General features: G+C 43.4%; 1 protein-coding gene across 2 annotated transcripts in view; it reads right to left on the bottom strand.

Annotated features, from left to right (window-relative positions):
• The window catches only part of LOC149467921 (cadherin-19-like), a 164,387-nt gene that overhangs the window by 36,670 nt on the left and 109,665 nt on the right, over nucleotides 1-18,052 (bottom strand). For both annotated transcript variants that reach the window (XM_089671069.1, XM_089671070.1), the window contains exons 7-9: nucleotides 10,978-11,213; nucleotides 10,759-10,892; nucleotides 10,096-10,217 (exon numbers count right to left, since the gene is read on the bottom strand). In XM_089671069.1, the coding sequence (XP_089527195.1) occupies nucleotides 10,096-10,217; nucleotides 10,759-10,892; nucleotides 10,978-11,213 (492 nt within the window). The remainder of the gene's footprint in view (nucleotides 1-10,095; nucleotides 10,218-10,758; nucleotides 10,893-10,977; nucleotides 11,214-18,052) is intronic.

The raw sequence follows: 18,052 nt of genomic DNA on the forward strand, positions 1-18,052 counted from the left end.
ATCCATGCTTTTTTCCTCCCATTTTTTTGGGTGGGGTTTCCCTTAAAATTCCTCTCAGGCCTAAAAGGACTGGTATGGCTTTTAGGGGGAACCCCATGCACTTTTACTTTGGGGTTCCTCCTAACCTTCCTACCAGACCGAAAGGGCCTGGTATGGATTGGGGTGGGGGGGGGTTGCACTGTTTTTGTTTTTATGAAATATTAAAAAAAATATATTAATCCTGCTGCAGCAATGAAAAATGACTGCCCGTTTAAAATCAGTACTTTTTGAGTTTTGTTTTCACTGATTCATTTCCCTCAGGGCAGAACTTGAGTCCCCATACCCCTTTTATGGCCAATAACTTGCATATAAGCCTTAAAAATGGGCACTTTTAAATTTACGAGTTCAAGTCCCATAGACTTGCATAAGGTTTGAAGATTGAGGTTGAACATTCATTAGGTTTGAATGTTCAACCACGAACCGAACATGGGAATGTTTGACCCATCACTAATAGGTATGACCTGAAAAGATCTGAGCTGGAGTGCAGTGTAATAATGAGAAGATAGCGCAGAGCCAAGGCTGATGATTGTTACATACACACACACACACACACACACACATACAATTGTGTGTATGCAGTATATATAACACACATAAACATGCATAAATCTTTGTACATATTCAAAAGGTCTGGGCTGATACTCATGGATCAAGCAGCATTAACAAACATGGCTTTATTAATCAAATATTCATGGACAACATTGCATAAAAACACATCCACCTCACAAATAATTAAAATGCAATGTTGTCAAAAGCAGTGATAGCAGCTGCTCACACCACACTCACCATTATGCACACCAACAGACTGAAATAACCTCCAATAACTGGGATTCCAGATGGGATTAGATCAGTGGATACAGGTCACATGGGAAACACCCTATATAGAAGAAGCATTGCACTAAATGGTAAAACTACACACTGACACTCAGAAGTTATGATGGTGACCTCACTACTCTCCCTAAAACTTCACTGGAGGCATAGGCTGTGTAGAACTCATGCTAAATGTTCATATGATTTGCCTATATTCTGCTATAGAGACATAGTAACAGATGACATAAAAGTTGTAACAGTATACTCTTGTTAGCTGATGGAACACAGCTTCTATAGATGTAGCCGCTCCACCATCCAGCCATAAATTATTTACGATGAAAAGGATGGAGTATAGGCCAGGCACTTCAAACTCTGATATACAGGAGGGGCCTAAGTACAGTCAGTGGAATAGACAATAAGGTGGCCCTAAAAGCTCAGTAAGCTTATGTCATCTTGCACCCAGGACAGTCTGGTAACTACACCAAGTAGTTTAGCTCACCAGTCCTTTCTGATATGTCCAGTATCAGGTGCAGTATAGTACAGTGTCTCTGGTGTCTTCTTCTGGCCAGTAGATTATATCAGTATTTATGGGCACAGGGTCATAGCAATACACCTTGATGATGCTGTTCCACCCTAACCAGCCACTGAATCTAGTCCTTAATACTGCAAGTGTGCATGTTTGCTGCGGCCAGAGTGCATGATGACATCATGTGTGTGATAACTAAAGATGAGCGAATTATTCAAAAATTTGGTTCGGCTGATTCGCCGAATTCGCGGAATAAATTTGCTTCGAGCCGAATATATTCGCTGCGAATTTAACTTATAAAAAGGGTGTTTCTAGGCTTCAGAGAGCCTTTATATTAGTGCAGAACACTGTACCTTTAATTTAAATGCCCTTGGAGTCTGCTAGGGAAGAGAAATAATACTGTCAGTCAGTATGACATGCAGATGAGTGCCGTCGATCTTAGAATCACGGCACACTTCACTCATTTGGGCAGTCACGGGGCCAAAACCAGAGTGTGGAGCCACAGTGTGGCGGTGGAGGCAGCAGCAATGGGAGGCCATACAGCACCCTATGACAAAATGGAACCCACCAGCAGTGTGAGGAGACCTGAAAGTGGCACATGGCAGAGTGTGGCGATGGAGACAGCAGCAATGGGAGGCCGTACAGGGACCCATGACACACTCTGGACCTGGCAGCAGCATGAGGAGGTGGTACAGGGGCCCATGACAGATTACGGGCCTGGCAGCAGCATGAGGAGTCGGTACGGGGGCCCATGGCAGATTACGGGCCTGGCAGCAGCATGAGGAGGCGGTACAGGGGCCCATGGCAGAGTGGCGGAGCGTAAGCAGCTAAAATTGAAGGCCATACAGAGGCCTATGTTAAAAAGTCCCCCCAGCAGCAGCGTGGGGAGACGACTATCAAGAGTCCAATGGCAGAGTGGCGGAGCAGAAGCAGCTTCAATTGAAGGCCATACACAGGCCTAGGTTTAAAAGTCCCTCGCAGTTAATTCCAATAACGAACTCTACTCCTCCGTGCAATCTACTTACGAGACCCTGGGCAGGTCTGGGTCCAATTTGTGGTAGAGACTGGTTTTGTTCAGCCATGCTTGAGTGAGTAATAACAGGTCTGTGCTGCCCTTTGGTGTCTGGCTTAATGCGCACAACACTGAACGTCCCAGCGTTTGTCAACGATTTGCCGTTAAGTGATGCAAACCCGCTGAACCACGTTCATGAGGAGCCGGTACAGGGGGCCATGAATCAGTATGGACCTGGCAGCAGTGGGAGGAGACCCGAAAGTGGCACATGGTGCAGGGTGGCGGTGGAGGCAGCAGTATTCGGAAGCCATACACAGGCCTAGGTTTAAAACTGGAACCCAGCAGACAACAAAGACGCACATGGCAGAGGATGGATCTGGCAGCAGTATGAGAAGGCGGTACAGGGGCCCATGGCACAGTGTGGTGATGGGGGCTACAGCAACTGGATGCCAGAAAGTGGCCGATAGGGCTATATACTGCATGGAATTATAAAGTTGTAAAGACAGCGGCCTATAAGGCTATACACACTATAACAATCATGACTTGATTGACCATTGGCCTATAAGGCTATACACAGTATGAATATCATGACTTATTCTGAGAGTGGTTTGGAAGGCTATATACAAAAAGTAATTCATGAGCTGTCCGGACAGCGGACAATAAGTACATATATACAAATCAATTCATCAGCTGTCCAGCCAGCGGCCTCAAAGGCGACACATATAGAAAGCAATTCATGAGCTGTTCAGACAGCGGCCTCTAAGGCGACAGATATACAAAGCAATTCCCGAGGTGTTCAGGGAGTGGCCTGAACGGCTAGGTTATTACTAAATATATTTTTGTGGCCAAACATCGGCCTATAAATAGATGTCTACACAGTGACAAAAAATTATGTCGCCAGAAAGCGGCCCCTAAGGCGACAGATATACAAAGCAATTCCCGAGGTGTTCAGTGAGCGGCTTGAACGGCTAGGTTATTACTAAATATATCTTTCTGGCCAAACATCGGCCTATAAATAGATGTCTACACAGTGACAAAAAAGTAGGTCGCCTTACAGCGGCGTATCCTACAAATTGACATTATAAGAAATGGTTTAGACCAAAAAAAAAAAAAAAAAACTTTGATGCGATGCTATACCTTAGTAGCTTGTGGAAAGTCGACAAGTCAAGCGTAACTGTGTACATTACAGAAAATCTTAACAAGACAACCAAACATGTGGCCAAACCGTGACCGATACAACAAGTTAACAATGTAAGAAACAGGAGGGGGCCAAACCGTGGCCAATAAATAAACAGTCCACCACATTGATGAGATGGACAACACGTGTCAAATAAATATTTTAAAAAATTGCTATTCCATCGGTCTGGAACTGGTCGACTATAAATAATTAAAAAGTTAAATTCATGTGACAGTCGTCCAGTGACGTATAAATAATTTAAAAACACCAATTCATGAGGGGCCCGACCAGCAGAGTATAAGTCATTAAAAAGGTTCAATTCATGTGACGGTCGTCCAGGGAAGTATAAATAATTTAAAAACCCCAATTCATGAGGGGCCCGACCTGCAGAGTATAAGTCATTAAAAATGTGCAAAACATGAGTCGGCCGACCAGCAGCCTCTCAATAAAATATATATACAAATGTACGGATCAGGTGGAGGTCTTCCATTTGTCCCTAATAACATGTTTGGGCCTGATTCATGGCGGATTTAGTCAGTTGTGTCAGGAACTGGTGGTTTGAAATCCAGACTAATCCACGCCTGATTCATTTTCACAAACGTGAGTCTCTCCACACTTTGGGTGGACAGTCGTGTCCTCCGCGGAGTTACAATACCTCTTGCCGCACTAAACACGCGCTCCGATGCCACGCTACTGGCCGGGCATGACAGCCTTTCAAGGGCAAATTCAGCTAGTTGGGGCCAAAGGTCAAGTTTCGTTGCCCAGTAGTCAAGGGGATTGTCTACCTCGGTTGGCAGGGTGCTGTCCAAGTAGGCCCAAACCTGTTGTTTGAGGTCCTGCTCCAGGTCCACCTGATGCTGCTGCTGCTGCGGCTGGTTAGTAGTTTCCTCACTGCGCTGGTGAAGAAAGCTACTCATCATCGACTGCAGACTGAGGCAGCCGCTGCTGGTGGAGCTGCCACTGCTCCTACCACCCCACCCCTCCCCTGCTGCCATGGCAGCGGAATGCGAGCGCACAGTGCCCACAGTGTCTGAGGATGGACGTTGGCGCAGAAAGGCAGAGACCAACTGACTACATAGGTGGTTTTTATAGTACTTTATTTTGGCCTTCCTCTCAGCAGGTGTGAAAAAGGCCACCATTTTTGAACGGTAGCGAGGGTCCAACAAGGTGGACAGCCAAAAGTCATCCCTCTGTCTGATGGTTATTATTCGGCTGTCGCTACGCAAGCAACCGAGCATGCTATGGGCCATTTGTGCCAAGGGATGCGAGGGACTCCCTGCCTCCATCTCCACAGCATACTGCCACGGTGCATCTGGGTCCTCTGTCTCCTCCTCCTCCTCCTCTACCAGATGCTCCTGCTCCTCCACTCCTGTCCGCTGAGTGGAAAAACCACCCATTTCACTCAATAATTCCTGAGCACCAATGTCCTCCTCTACCTCCTCCTCTTCTTCCTGTCCTGCCCCCACAGGGGTCATGTGGCGTTGAGATCTGTGCGCCACGTCTACCGCACCCTGACCAGCCATCGTTAACAGCATTTGTTCCAGGACGTGCAACAGAGGAATGACGTCGTTCATCCCATAGTCCTGCCGACTCACGAATAGCGTGGCCTCCTCAAAGGGCCTGAGCAAGCGGCAGGTGTCACGCATGAGCTGCCAATGGCTGACATCGAAGTTACACAGGGGAGTACCTTTATCCGCTTGTAACATCAGGAAATCGGTGATGGCCTTTTGCTGTTCGTAAAGGCGGTCTAACATATGTAGGGTTGAATTCCACCTTGTTGCAACGTTGCAGATCAGGCGATGCTGTGGAATTCCGTTCTGCCGCTGCAGCTCAAGGAGGGTGTGCTTTGCGGTGTAGGAATGGCTGAAATGCATGCAAAGTTTACGTGACATTTTAAGGATGTCTTGCAGTGGGATGGTGGATTTTAGGAACCGCTTGACAACCAGATTGAACACGTGAGCCATGCATGGCGCATGGCACAACCTTCCTTGACGCAGAGCAGACACCATGTTCTTTCCATTGTCGGTCAACATGGTTCCGATTTTCAGTTTGCGCGGAGACAGCCATCTGTCGATTTCTCTGTTCATTACACTGAGAAGTTCCTCCCCTGTGTGACTACGTTCGCCAAGGCATACCAGGTGCAGCACAGCGTGACACCGTTGCGCCCTGCACATGTGATATGCCGGTCGGGTAATGGGACTTGGCACGGGGGTGGCGGCTGAGGACACGGCGGAAGAAGAGGTGGTAGAGGCGGACATCTTTGCTGGACCAAGGACGTGCAAATGTGGAGGCAAAAGCGGCGTGACCTGTCCAAGTTGCTGTGGCGGCTGTGCCGGCACCACGTTCACCCAGTGGGCCGTAAATGACATGTACTGTCCCTGACCGTAGTTACAGCTCCACACGTCGGCGCTGCCGTGCACTTTGGCAGAGACCGACATGCTCAAAGACTGGCCCACCATCTCTTCTACATGTGAATGCAGGGCTGGCACTGCCTTTTTGGCGAAGAAATGCCGGCTTGGCACTCTCCACCGCGGCTCGGCACAAGCCATCATTTCTCGGAAAGGTGCTGAGTCCACCACTTGGAAAGGGAGGGACTGCAGCACCAGCAACTTGGACAGGAGGAAGTTCAGCTTCTGCACCGTCGGGTGCGTGCTCACAAACTGTTTTCTCTTGGAAACGGATTCCAAGAAAGACTGCTGACGGAATCCGTGAAGAGGAGTAGCAGGAGAAGGAGCATCTGAACGAGCGGAAGATGCCAACGAGCGACAACTCCCCTCAGCAGAGGTGTTGGAGCCTTGACTGGCTGATAGAGGGCGATTGACGTTGGGTGATGGAGCAAGTAACGGAGCGGGTGATGGAGCGGGGGCTGGGGCAGGCAGAACCGCCATATCTTTATCACGGTTTTCCCAGGCCACCGAATGGCGACGCTGCATATGCTGACGCAACGCTGTAGTCCCAACATTGGCCCCCTGGCCACGCTTGACTTTCTGGCCACATAGTCGACATACGGCTACGTTTACTTCCTCAGGCGGCTTGACGAAAAATTGCCACACCGCCGAGTAGGAAACTTTGCCCCCGCTACTCCTCACTGGCTGACTGCTACTTCCTCCGTGCACACCGGCACCACTACTGGCCATGGTGGTAGGCTGCAGTGGAGCTGGTGCTCTACTCCGTGGCCGTTTGGCTCCACTGACACTGCTGCGACCCTGCTGCCTCCTGGGCAACCCACCGACTGTTTTGCTCGCTGGCAAGCTGGCACCCTCTTCTCCTGATAATGCGGAAGCAATAGCCTGATGACGACGAGACTGCCAAGTGCGATCAGCCTCATCATCATTAATTAGGGTCTCCGCGTCACTACTAGCCCCCTCGGCTGCGTGTGGGTCAGGAGACAGACCTGTCTCTAGACCGGCTACCGAGCCACTCTCCTCGCCAGTACTTCTTCGCCTGGCTGCTGAAGAGGCGGATGTCTCCCCCCGTTCCTGACCGCCCTCTGTTAGCTCTTCCTCACTGTACAGTGGGGCTGAGCCCACAGCATGCGATACTTCGCTTGGTGAGCGAACACCAAAGGACAGGGGCAGGTCGAGGACACGTGATTTCAGTGAGCTTGCTCCCGGGCCATGCCAACTAACGGTTGTGTCTGACGTACCCACCGACCGTTGGCTGTAGGTGTCAGAGGTGACCTGGGAAGAGGAAGACGACCGAGTCAACCAATCGATGACGGCAGGGTTGTCGGTGGAGACACGACCGCTGGATGACACCGGGAGCACTGGCCTCTGGCTGCGACTAGTGCTGCCTCGACCCCTTCTTCTGCTGCCACGTCTGCTCGCTCCTGAAACATTGCCTCCTCTGCCACTCCTCTGCGTGTTGTCTGACATACTCTTTAATTCAATAAGCACCCCAAAAATAAAACCGGATTTAACTCTTTGAACGTACAATAGTGGTTGTGAAGCAGAAAGTCAGTTTATTTAGCAGAATCGGTCAATTGCAGCTTGCCGTTGGCTGTAAACTGTACGTTTATGTCACTGGAATGAACTAATCACCCAAAAAATATTACCGCCACCCGGTCAATTGCAGCTTGCTGTTGGCTGGAAACTGTACGTTTATGTCACTGGAATGCACTAATCACCCAAAAAATATTACCGCCACCCGGCGTGTATATGGATTTAACTCTTTGAACGTACAATAGTGGTTGTGAAGCAGAAAGTCAGTTTATTTAGCACAATCGGTCAATTGCAGCTTGCCGTTGGCTGGAAACTGTACGTTTGTGTCCCTGGAATGCACTAATCACCCAAAAAATATTACCGCCACCCGGCGTGTAAATGGATCTAACTCTTTGAATGTACAATAGTGGTTGTGAAGCAGAAAGTCAGTTTATTGTACACAATCGGTCAATTGCAGCTTGCCGTTGGCTGGAAACTGTACGTTTCTGTCACTGGAATGCACTAATCACCCAAAAAATATTACCGCCAGCCGGCGTGTAAATGGATTTAACTCTTTGAACGTACAATAGTGGTTGTGAAGCAGAAAGTCAGTTTATTTAGCACAATCGGTCAATTGCAGCTTGCCGTTGGCTGGAAACTGTACGTTTATGTCACTGGAATGCACTAATCACCCAAAAAATATTACCGCCACCCGGCGTGTAAATGGATCTAACTCTTTGAAAGTACAATAGTGGTTGTGAAGCAGAAAGTCAGTTTATTTTGCACAATCGGCAAACTGCAGCACCAACTGTGCACGACAGCCACCAAAAAAAAAAAAGGGTGTATGTCACTTTAAATTTTCGATTCTTTGATAGCTGTGGCCCTAAGTAACGATTCTGTGTCCCTGAGTAACGATTCTGTGTCCCTGAGTAACGATTCTGTGTCCCTGAGTAACGATTCTGTGGCCCTAAAGTCTCTGTGGCCCTAACTCTGTCCCTTAATACACACAGGTCTGTCTCTCTTGAATGACCGGAGGCTAATGGAGAATTCTAAGATGGCCGCGATTTATAGCTCCACCATTACACAGTGCTGGCTGGCTGCTGATTGGCTAATGCGATCACATGTCATGAATGCATTATGGGTCAGCGCGCCTTGTCTGCGCGCCTTCCCAGAGATCCCCGCCCCATCTTCTCTGTCCATTTTCTCCGTCGCCACACATGTCGCCGCCATTTTTGGGAAAATTTGATTCGTGCATCCGAAGTTTGCTAATCTTCGGATTCGTCGCGAATAGAATTTTTCCAAATCTTCAGAATGAATTCCACTTCGTCATGTTCGATTCGCTCATCTCTAGTGATAACGTCACACCGACACGTTTCTCCCAACAATAGGATTTGGTTTCCTCAGGTCTTATGGTAGCTAAAGCTTGCCATACATTATACAATTTTCTTGTACAATTTTTCTTTAGAATTACCAAAACCATATAAATTGAGGTCAAACCAAAACACTTTCTATTTGTATGAAAACAGGCAGGCCCTTGCATTACATAGTTGAAGATAAATCTAAAGGAAGATGAATAAGAAAATTGCATTCTGAAAAGCTTACCTCTCACAAACCAGAAAACGTATACTCTCCAATTGCCATCAGAGCGTATTCCCTATTGTTGACAATACTTTGTACTTGTACACTACTTACTTATTCTAATAACAATTTTGAATAAGATAATAAAAAATGACATTATTTGCTAATGAGAAAACACATCTGCAGATCCATAATCACAGCCTAAATATTTTGTAAGATGGAAATTTTTATCCACATGAAATAATCTTGACAAATGTATATGATTTACAATTTGGAATCAATATTCAATACATTATTCTATGTTTTAATTGTATCAATGTGACAGTGGTTTGTACATCGTCGAGAACTTGCATAGGATTTTCTGTGATGGCAAGTTAGTAACAAAACTCTAATGTAAGTTAATTAAGTTCATCTAGATCAGCTTTACCAAACTCTTAGAAAACCCAAATAAAGCATAAGAAAAAATAAAGTATACAATTAACAGCAGTTTAAAACTTTTTTCCTTCAACATTTTTAAGCATAACTCCATTTTTTCTTTATCATCAATGTATATTGCAAGGATTTTAGATTCCTACCTTTTGTTGTTGCTCTGAAAACATAGCTCTTTTATTCACCACACTTTCACCTAAAATTACATTTCTGTTGCAGGGGGTGCCTAAAATCTGACTTTTATCTTAGTGCAGACTTCTGGAAAAATCAGGGAGCCAATCACACAAGCTGAAAATTACATTTATGGAGGCTCTCTGTACACAGGTTGCTATGTTGCATTGAATTTTACAGAAAATTAAAAGGTAATGTAATTTTTTAATAACAGTAAATTACAATACGACTTGTATAACAATTGTTTATGCTATTTTTTATTTGCTATATTTTTCACCAAAAATGCAGTTACTCTTTAAACATTTACACTTTTTTTGCTTTGTTATACTGCATAAGAGTGAGGACAAGGATAACAGACTTTACTCAGCAGTTGTTTTGCACTCCAAAGTTTAAATATTATGTAAAATATGTAAAGAAAGGTTGCATGCCTCACCTCCCCTGCTTTTGTTTTCTCACAAACATATATATCAAACTCATTTTGAAGTTCTGGAGGATGATCATTTACATCAATAACTCGGATATACACATCTACCACTGAAACATGTGCAAGATTTTCTGTAAAAAAAATACAATGGACAGTATTTTTTAATTAAATACGGAATCAATAAATAAGGAGAATTGTTTAAAGTGATTCTGTTGTTTATATAAAAGTTTAATCAAAGCCATACCAGCAAATCTAACCTCTCCCATTACTAGACCACCAAACACTGCCTCTGACCAAGAAGAATTATTCTCAGAAATACTCATCAGAATCAAACACTTCTGGGACTGTTGATTTCGTGGTCCTACACTGTGCTTCATAATTCCTCCTACTTAATCTACTTAATTCCACGTCACTACTCTATCTTGTAGCAATATGGGAATCACTAAGTGCAGTGGAGGACCAGGAGATTGACACTTCCAGAAGTATTAGTTTCTTGGCATGATTTTAGGGGTAAACTTTGATCAGGGGGACCCTGTAGAGTAGCATTTGGTGACTTTCATCTTTGCAGTTATGCTCTTTAACCTAGATTTCTCCAACATCAACAACAATGTAATGGTGTAAAAAACCAAAACAAAACGAAAAGTACTAAATATTCAACAAAATATCACTCACGTGCCTCAGTTGCTGTTATTGTAATATTATGCCAAGGCTCAGTTTCCCTATCCAGAGGTGTACTTGTAATGATGGATCCATTGTCTGAATAAATTTCGAAGGATCTTGAATACTTATTTTGAAGAATTCCATACCTATTAGACATAAATGTATCACTGTATACAATTATTGTTTTCTTTCCCCACATCCCTTGTTCATGAAATTAGAAAAACATTGTACCTAATTATGTTGTTAGTGATGTCAGGGTCTTTTGCAGTTACTGTACCAACATATGAACCAACTGTAGCATTTTCAAGGATTTCCATGTAGTATTCTTTTCTGAGAAACACTGGAGGTTCATCGACATCTACAACATAAACCCTTATGGTGGCTGTATCATTTAATTCAGACTTGTATTTATTTTCTGCTCTTACTTGAATGTGATATCTTCGGATTCCCCTTTCAAAGTCAACAAGCTAAATAGAAAAATAACACAAAAAGACACATTTTTGCAGCTCCTTCCAATACTGATTTTAAAATTTTAAAAAGTGCCTTAATAAACAATACTTTCAAGGTACACTTAATACATGGTGATGACCAATGCATTTTGCCTAATAACAATATTTCATTGAAATATCCAGATTTTCACAGCATTTTCAACAAAGTAAGAATCCCAAATTTTGTTCATGGCTATTTTGCATAAAATTTTTACTCATGGACCACTTATTAATCATTAATTTGGCCATTTGGTAAGAAGTTAGATACAATCTTGTGGAAATTGTATGCGTTAGCTCCAAAAGGTTAACACATCTAGTAGCTGAAAACACATTCCTGAATGCACATTCCCACTGCTCATTAGAGATTTCAGTCTCTAAGTCTTTCCCCCACTTGATTAAGGGAGTAGCCTTATTAAATTCTGATTTACATTGTAGAAGGTTATAAAATAGGGTTATACCACCTGATTTAGTAGTACCGGAACTATAGAACTGTAAAGATACTTTGGGTATATATATTATTTTTACTGGATGTTTCGATAGACAACAACAGATGTGTGTATAGGTTGATTTTCAGAAGGGGGGAGGTTAAATTCTTTCATAAGGAATTCAAAATTTGTTATGTAATTTTTAACACAAATATCTTGTATTGTGCATATGCCATTATGTTTCCAATTCAAGATATCTATGCAAAGTATTACAACTTCAGATTAGGGAGGAAATACAGCTCTTTCTCTGCATTTTAATATACATACCGTATTTGCTGGCGTATAAGACGACTGGGCGTATAAGAAGCCCCCCTACTTTTCCTGCTAAAATGTAGTGTTTGGGCTATACTCGCCGTATAAGACTACCCCTCTTCCAATGCACACCAGTGGGAGGAATAGTGCCCCATCATCGGTGTCAGTGGGAGGAATAGTGCCCCATCATTGGTATTAGTGGCAGGAATAGTGCCCCATCATTGGCATTAGTGGCAGGAATAGTGCCCCATCATTAGTATCAGTGGGGGGAATAGGTACCCCATCATTGGTATCAGTGGCAGGAATAGTGCCCCATCATTGGTATCAGTGGGAGGAATAGTGCCCCATCATTGGTATCAGTGGCAGGAATAGTGCCCCATCATTAGTATCAGTGGGGGGAATAGTGCCCCATCATTGGTGTCAGTGGGAGGAATAGTGTCCCAACATTGGTGTCAGTGGGAGGAATGGTGTCCCATCATTGGTATCAGTGGGGGATGGAATAGTGCCCCATCATTGGTGTCAGTGGGGGGTGGAATAGTGCCCCATCATTGGTGTCAGTGGGGGGGGGGAAATAGTGCCCCATCATTGGTGTCAGTGGGGGGGGGGAATAATGCCCCATCGGTGTCAGTGGGAGGAATAGTGTCCCAACATTGGTGTCAGTGGGAGGAATGGTGTCCCATCATTGGTGTCAGTGGGGGGTGGAATAGTGCCCCATCATTGGTGTCAGTGGGGGGTGGAATAGTTCACCATCGTTGGTGTCAGTGAGGGGTGGAATAGTGCCCCATCATTGGTGTCAGTGGGGGGAGGAATAGTGCCCCATCGTTGGTGTCAGGAATAGTGCCCCATCATTGGTGTCAGTGGGAGGAATAGTGCCCCATCATTGTTATCAGTGACACCAATGATGGGGCACTATTCCTCCCACTGACACCAATTACACTTGCTGACCCTGTTCTAGTATGGTGCTGCTGCAGCCAGCATATGTGGTTGCAGCAGCACCTCTACACTGAACACTTACCTGCTGCTCCTGCACTTGATTATCGCGGGGCTGCTCAACTCTGCCCCCTCGCCGGTGATTGGCCGCCTGTGTGCCTTTCCTGAGCTACAGTTCTGGCGGCCAATCACCGGTGAGGAGGCGGAGCTGAGCAGCCGCGCGAACATCCAGTGGCCGAACTGAAGGAGCAGCCGCGCTTCCTGAACCGGATTGTCGTGGGACCGGAGCCAGGTAAGAAACAGCCCCTGCCCACCCCTGTACTTAGTGTCCCTTCCGTTGGAAGGGGGGGGGCAGCGGTGGCACCGCGCCGCCCCCCTAAAAAGTGTCAGTATGCCGTATACCAGCGTATAAGACGACCCCCGACTTTTGAGAAGATTTTCAAGGGGTAAAAAGTCGTAAAAAGCCGGCAAATACGGTACATAACTAAGAAATGCGTACACTATCAAAAAAAAATCAAGTTTAGAGAAAGTATACTTCCATACAAAATAAGTACATAAACCAAACATACCATATATGCATAGCATTTTGCTAATTCCATTCACCAGAGACACGACATTGCGGGCCCACCTAAGCCTGATTAAAGGGTAATGAAGAATAGATGCAGAGTAAAGGATAAAGAAAATAGAATCCAACTTGGAAAAGAAAAATGAAAGAAGAGAAAGAATAAAGAAAGAGCAACCACATGCGCAATAGGAGACCAAATATATCATATTGTCCTTTATGACTATCATACAAAAGATTCTATATAGTAATAGTGAGCGGTGGAGATAACTCTTTCCAAAGGAACCATTTCGCATCAAACTTTTCCATAGAAGAATGACTGATTTGCAAAGCCCTCTCATACATATAGTGTGTCTGAACTCTTTGAAAAAGTTCTGCTATACCAGGGATGTTTGTCGATTTACATCTACTAGTAATAGCCAATCTAGCCGCAATGAGAACATGACCTATGATTGTTCTATATTTACTAGGAAAAAGATTTAGTTTGAGGTTAAGGAGGGCTAAATGTGGAGCCGGAGGGGAAGCTGTAGAGATAATTGTGAAGACCCCCTTCCAGAATGTTTTCAAACAGAGACATTTCCACAAAATGTGAAGTATATTCCCCTCCCCACCACAGTTTCTCCAACATAGTGGGGATGTATCAGGGTACATTTTGGATAATTTATATGGAGTGAAGTAACTACGATGCATTATTTTCAAGGAGAAATCCCAATGGTTAGTACAATTAGAAATACGTAAACTTCTTTTCATGGCATCCTCCCACTCATCTCTTGTAAATAATCTTTGAAAGTCCCTTTCCCATCGTTCCACACTAGGTACTGAGGAACCATCCCGATCATAATGTAAAAGTTTATAAAGTTTGGAGATTCCGTTTTTCAGTTTAACGGGATTTTTTACAGAATGCCAGAACTTAGAATCTATTTCCAAACTTGTGTTTAGGCCAGTACCATAGAATCCCCTTATCTGCAGGTATGGGTGCATTCCTATACTCGGAACTGGTTGTCTTATTTCCTCAAATGTATTGTACCCTAGTTCTCTTAATGATTTAGTATTTAGATTTGGTATAAGATGTTCATATGCAGAGAGGGGAATAGAAATTTGAAGTTTAGGGGAGGAGTCGGGCATTAAGTTCAAACCTATGCTCCAAGCTTCCAACGTGGTGGCAATAGATGGAAAGAGAGTAGTTACTAGCTTAGATGAAACCGCTCTAGCCAGGATACGGGGCTGTAGGTCTTTATTAGGAAACGTATTCCGTTCAATCTGCACCCACAATTTGGGTGCACAATTTGGGTGTGAACCATGCAGGAAGTTGTTCTAATAGTGTCGCATAATAATACATGGGTAATATGGGAAGCCCCATTCCTTCTTTCGATTTATGTTTCGCAAGGGCCAGGAATGGGATCCACGTTTTTTTCCCCTTCCAAATAAATCTTTTTATAGCCAGCTCTAATTTATAAAAATAGTTCCGAGGTATGATAATTGGGATCGTTCTAAAATAATACAGGATTTTAGGAAAGATTAACATCTTAAATGCTGCTATTCTACCAATCCACGATGTTTCAAACTTGTCAAGCCTTTGCATTTCTAACAGGGAAGATTGATACAGTTTTTCAAAGTTATTTTTAAAGGTATGAGATGACGGGGATGATATACATATACCAAGGTAGTCCAACCTTTTGTTGGTCCACTGGTAAGGAAATTTATCCTTGTGGGAGCCTAGGGGGCCTTTCTTAATTGCAATAGGGAGGGCACAAGATTTAGTAACATTAAGATTATAATAAGATACAGCACTAAAGGACACCAAGGAATGCAAAATTTCAGTGAGAGACTGCATCGGATCAGTAACCGTAAGGATTACATCATCCGCAAATAGCCCTATTTTATGGGAAGTAGATGCCACTTGAATACCTGATATCCGTGAGTTGGAACTAATTTCCTCCGCTAAGGGTTCCATCACTAGTGAGAAAATTATAGGTGATAAAGAACACCCCTGTCCCGTACCATTGGTAATATTGAAGGCGGGTGAAAGGGCGTTAGATGTGAACACCCGGGCAGAAGGAACAGTGTACAGTGCCATAATGGCCGACTTTATGAAGCCAGTTATCCCAAATTTGGTTAAAGTAGCATCCAAATATCTCCAATGAACCCTATCAAATGCTTTCTCGGCGTCCAATGCCAAGAATACAGCCTGAAGACCTTTTGATTCCACGATGTGCATCAAATTAAGAATCCTATGGGTGCCATCTGCAGCCTGGCAACTTTAAACAAACCCCACCTGGTCTGTTTGAATTAGAAGGGGAGTAATATTAAGTAAGCGATTAGCTATAATTTTAGCGTATAGTTTAAGATCAGTGTTTAAAAGTGAGATTGGCCTGAAATTTTGAGGGCGGTCCGGGGCTTTCCCTGGTTTGGGTAAAGTGACTATAATAGCCTTTAGTATCTCCGATGGGAATTCGGATTTCAATATAGCTGCGTCATAAGTCTTTTTAAGATACGGCACTAAGATGGATTGAAATTTTTGGTAATATTTCGCAGAGAAGCCATCTGCCCCTGGGGATTTCCCTTTAGGCAGTGCTTTATTAGCCATACTAATCTTGGATTCCAGGATAGGTTGGTTAGCCCTTTGAGGACCAAGGGACGCATTTGTCCCATGTTTTTAATTGCCTGTATCATCTGATTAAGAACTTAAAATACTTTTTTTTTCTTGGTTTGAGTCAAAATATTAGTTCTTATCAACAAATGGATCTAGCTTTTTGCCAATTATTTCATTAAATGGCTTAGTTACAGCAACTGAAGTGTACGAACTTTAAAAACAAAAAATTGATTATTTTGGCGTTCCGTAATCTTATGGTCCTCAAAGGGTTAAGCCCATCTAATTTTTGATTTGTTAACTTGGGCAGTGTTAGTTGATCTAGAAATGTTTGGATAAGCTCAGGGGTGGGTTGGGGGGTATTAGAGTCCTCTTTAAGATTATAAAGTTGAGAGTAGTAGGAACAAAACGCGTCCGCTATTTTATTGGGATGACGAGAAGTTTTATTGGAGATAGGGTCAATAATTGACGTTAGTTTCGATTTTGATTTGTCTAATAGTAAGGTATCTCGCTAACATCATGCCTGCTCTATTCCCCTGTGTATAAAAGGTAGTTTTGGCTCTTTTCAAATTCATTGCATGTCTCCAAGACATCAGGGTTCTAAGTTCAAGCCTGGCGTTTTGGAGGTCCCGCAGGACCTTAGGAGATAAGGATTGCTTATGAAGGTTTTCTAGGCTAGCTATTTTGTGGACTAATTCTGAAAAAGTTTTGTTCCTATCATGTCTATCCTGTGAAGCCAATTTCAAAAGAATACTTCTACTATACGCTTTATGTGCGCACCTTGTACTAAAGACATTCGTAGTAGAGGGGGAATTAACATAAAAAAAATCCTGTAACGCTGCGGTGAGAGTAAAAAAAGATACATTTGCTATTTCTTGAGGATTACTGATTTTAGTTTTATCTTTTGGGTTGATAAGATACGGTATTTTAGTTCTAGTAAGCAGGGATTTAATTTTATTCGCTAGGTATTTCCCTGCTTTGTTTCCATTAGAGTAGTTGAGTTTTAATCTTTGCGTACTTCTATCAAATTGGTACATTAGTAAGGAGCGTAATTTGTTCCTTAGTCTGGAGAGTGTATTCGAGGTGGTTTGATCGACTTGAGCTTTATTTTGCGTTTCTAGTTTGCGGATATCCTGTAGTAAGTCATTAATCTGTTTATTTTTTTGCTTTTTAGCTTTAGCGCACATTTGTAAAATTATATCACGTATATATGCTTTGCGAGTGCACCAAAGAGTGCCAGAGTTTGATACAGATGGCAAATTTATATAGAAGAACTCCTCAAGATGTTTTCCAAGTATCAAGTTATTGTTGGCAATTTTTATAATGGGCGAATTTACGCACCAGAGGTTGTGTGGTTTCAATAAGTGGTTATCCAAAATAGTAAGTGAAACCGGCTGGTCTGACCATTTTATATTGCCTATGGTTGATACCTATGGTTGATGTGGTAACATTTTGCAATAGCCATTTATCTACCAATATAAGGTCAATCCTCAAATAAGATTGGTGTCTAGCAAAAAAAAAGGGTAATCTCTTTCACTTGTATGTTGACACCTCCAAACGTCATAGACATCCTCATTTATTAGAAAGGGGTATAGGGTTGGGGTAGTCTTTTTTGAGATTTTGTTGAGTCTAGGTTTCTGTCAACTATGAGGTTGAAGTCACCGCATAGTATAAGGGAACCAGAACGATTTTTGGAGATTAGTTTGAAGAGCTTGGTAAAGTATCTTTTTTGATGAGTATTAGGTGCATATGAATTTACAATAGTGTAATCTGTATTATCTATAGTACATATAAGAATCAGGTACTGGCCTTCGGGGTCTGAGATATTTTTCTGAAGAACAAAGTTTAGTGTATCTCTAATAGCAGTGAGTACTCCTCTTTTTTTTCAGAGGCATTGGCAGTATAGACATGTGGAAACTTTTTGTGTGAGCATTTAGGAGGGGCTGATTCTATGAAATGAATCTCTTGAACACAGAGTATATCACATTTATCTTTAAAT

The sequence above is a fragment of the Staurois parvus genome, unplaced genomic scaffold, assembly GCF_062004578.1.
Source record: "Staurois parvus isolate SC_StPar_1 unplaced genomic scaffold, SC_StPar_1.0 ptg000097l, whole genome shotgun sequence".
In the NCBI taxonomy this organism is placed as follows: domain Eukaryota; kingdom Metazoa; phylum Chordata; class Amphibia; order Anura; family Ranidae; genus Staurois; species Staurois parvus.